The sequence below is a fragment of the Nansenia antarctica genome, assembly GCF_963989245.1.
Source record: "Nansenia antarctica genome assembly, chromosome: 9".
Classification (NCBI taxonomy): Eukaryota; Metazoa; Chordata; class Actinopteri; order Argentiniformes; family Microstomatidae; genus Nansenia; species Nansenia antarctica.
Genome location: NC_137679.1, coordinates 14,737,254 through 14,739,753, shown reverse-complemented (window position 1 = coordinate 14,739,753; position 2,500 = coordinate 14,737,254). Strand labels below are relative to the sequence as shown.

The 2,500-nt window shown below is 49.9% G+C and overlaps 1 protein-coding gene across 1 annotated transcript in view; it reads right to left on the bottom strand.

The window, feature by feature from the left end:
- carmil2 (capping protein regulator and myosin 1 linker 2) overlaps positions 1 to 2,500 on the bottom strand; it is a gene marked incomplete at both ends in the record, with an annotated part of 39,407 nt that overhangs the window by 7,131 nt on the left and 29,776 nt on the right. Inside the window, 2 exons of the mRNA XM_080539524.1 lie at positions 1,207 to 1,350; positions 1,630 to 1,804. Coding sequence (XP_080395650.1) covers positions 1,207 to 1,350; positions 1,630 to 1,804 — 319 coding nt within the window. The remainder of the gene's footprint in view (positions 1 to 1,206; positions 1,351 to 1,629; positions 1,805 to 2,500) is intronic.

Below are 2,500 nucleotides of genomic sequence, written 5' to 3'. Positions count from 1 at the left end.
GCAATCCAAAACACAAATCTTCCTTATCCTGAGCCATTCTTTGGTAGATTTGTTTGAATGCTTTGGGTCGTTGTCTTGTTGAAAGGCCCATTTTCAGCCCAGCTTTAGCTCCTTGACTGATGGCTTGAAGTTCTGTTCAAAAATATCCTGGTATACTCAAAATTCATGGATGGCAGCCCCAGATCATGACATTCCCACCACCATGCTTGACTTGCAATAAGGTTCTTTTGGTGGTAGGCAGTTGGAGGTTGGAGGGTGGAGTTGGGTTTTCGCCAAACATAGTGGATTTGATTGTGACCAAAAAGGTACATTTTGGACTCATCTGTCCAAAGAATGGACTTCCAGAAACCTTCAGTCCAGTCCATGTCCAGATGGTCTCCAGCAAAGTTAAAAAGGGCAGTTTGGTTATTTTTGGACAGCAGAGGCTTCTTCCTAGCAACCCTCCCACGAATGCCATTTTGATTCAGTGTTTTTCTTATTGTTGAAGCATGCACAGTTACCTGAGATGCAGCAAGGGAGGTCTGCAAATATCTAAATATTATGTTTCGGTTGATTTCTACCTGATTTGTTATTTTTCTTGTAGCTCTTTGTGATATTTTGGAAGGGTGTCCACTTCTTGGCCGAGTTGCTGTCAGGTTATGCAATCCATTTGTACGGTACATGATTTGCCTCACAGTGGACTAATGGAGTTCAAATCTTACATAGCCTTCCGCAGACTGATGTTCTCTCTCTAACCTCTTCCTGATGTCCTCTAAGATCTCCTTTCCTTTTGGCATGGTGTGCTTTGCATTCACCTGTATGGATAACACAAAACTGACCACGTTTCTTATCTCTATTTATCAGAGTCCCACCCAAACTCTTTCCTAAAGATCTCTGCTTCAACTGGTTCATTATGGTACCCAATGATTTACCCACTGGATTCTACTTACCTATTTGATTTAACCAATGCAACTTGGGGTTCACTTATTTTTGCACCTGCACTAATTTCTTTAATGGAATTGGTAAATATAAACCTGTCAGATAAAAAAGACTGGTTCTGATTAAATAAAGATGTCATGGTAAAAACTAAAAAGATCTATAGTTGCACGAGGGGTTCACATACGGTACTTTCAAGCAGCACTGTATCCTGTCCTGCCGATTTCTACCTCCACCAGCCTCGCCTGCTCTGTTCATCAGTGTGTGTGTGTGTGTGTGTGTGTGTGTTACCTTCCCGTGTGTGCTGGTTCCCTCCTGTAGCTCCGCCCCCGGCAGCAGGATGAGGGACTGGGACTTCCCCTCCCGGAGGGAACGCCGCGTCGCCTTCCATTTCCTGTCTGACTTCCTGTCTCCGTCCGGCGTGCGACTCTTCTCTCCCTCCTTCTCTCCCTCCTTCTCTCCCTCCTTCTCTCCCTCCTTCTTTCCCTCCTTCTCTCCCTCCGCAGGGCTCGGGGACTCGCAAGGCGGGGTGGGCGTGGCTAATAAGGGGGCAGGGACGGAGGAGGAGGGGGCGGCGGCCTCACGGGGTCGGGTGGGCAGGGCCTGGAGCGTGTTGTCTCCGCCTACTGTGGCGGCGTCAGAATCAATAACCTTAGAGACCCTCCTCTCCTCCTCCTCCTCCTCCTCCTCCTCCTCCCTCCCCCTCCCCCTCTCCCTCTCTCTCGCCTCCCTGAGAGGTCGGATCAGGTCAGCGATGGAGGTCTTTTTGACCTTTGAACCCTCCGGCCCCCCCTCTCCCTTGCCAGGCCGGTGGCTCCGCCCCTTCTTGAACGCAAAGAAATCTCCAAACTTCTTCTTGATGTTTCTAGAGGGAGGGGTGGAGGAGGAGGAGGGGGGGGGTGGGGCGGGCGTGGGGAGGGGAGAGGCTTGTGCTGTGCTGGTGGTGGTGGTGGGGGGGGCTGGTGTGGAGAGGGGAGGGTCTTGTGCTGTGCTGGGGGGAGGGGTAGTGGAGGCGGAGTCTGGGGGTTGTGCTCGGTCAGAGTTAGGCTCCTCCTCCCTCTGGGATGTTCTGAAGTGGAAACAGCAGAAACACTCCTGATGTCTGCCGCTGGGATCGACTAGTCATGTCTGGTGGAGGATAGGCTAGTCATGTCTGGCAGAGGATCGACTAGTCATGTCTGGTGGAGGATAGACTAGTCATGTCTGTTGAGGGATAGACTAGTCATGTCTGATGAGGGATAGACTAGTTATGTCTGATGAGGGATAGATTAGTCATGTCTGATGAGGGATTGACTAGCCATGTCGGGTGGAGGATAGATTAGTCATGTCTGATGGAGGATAGATTAGTCATGTCTGGTGGAGGATAGACTAGTCATGTCTGATGAGGGATAGATTAAGGTCGCGTTCGTAAATTAGCCCTGACAGCGCCGGAGCGTCCAAGTGACTGCCTCTTGTCCAATCAAATTACTTGGTCCCTTTATGTGTCTGGTGCTAGGATCGACTAGTCATGTTTGGTGGAGGATAGATTAGTCATTTCTGATGAGGGGTAGATTAGTCATGTCTGATGAGGAATAGACTAGTTATG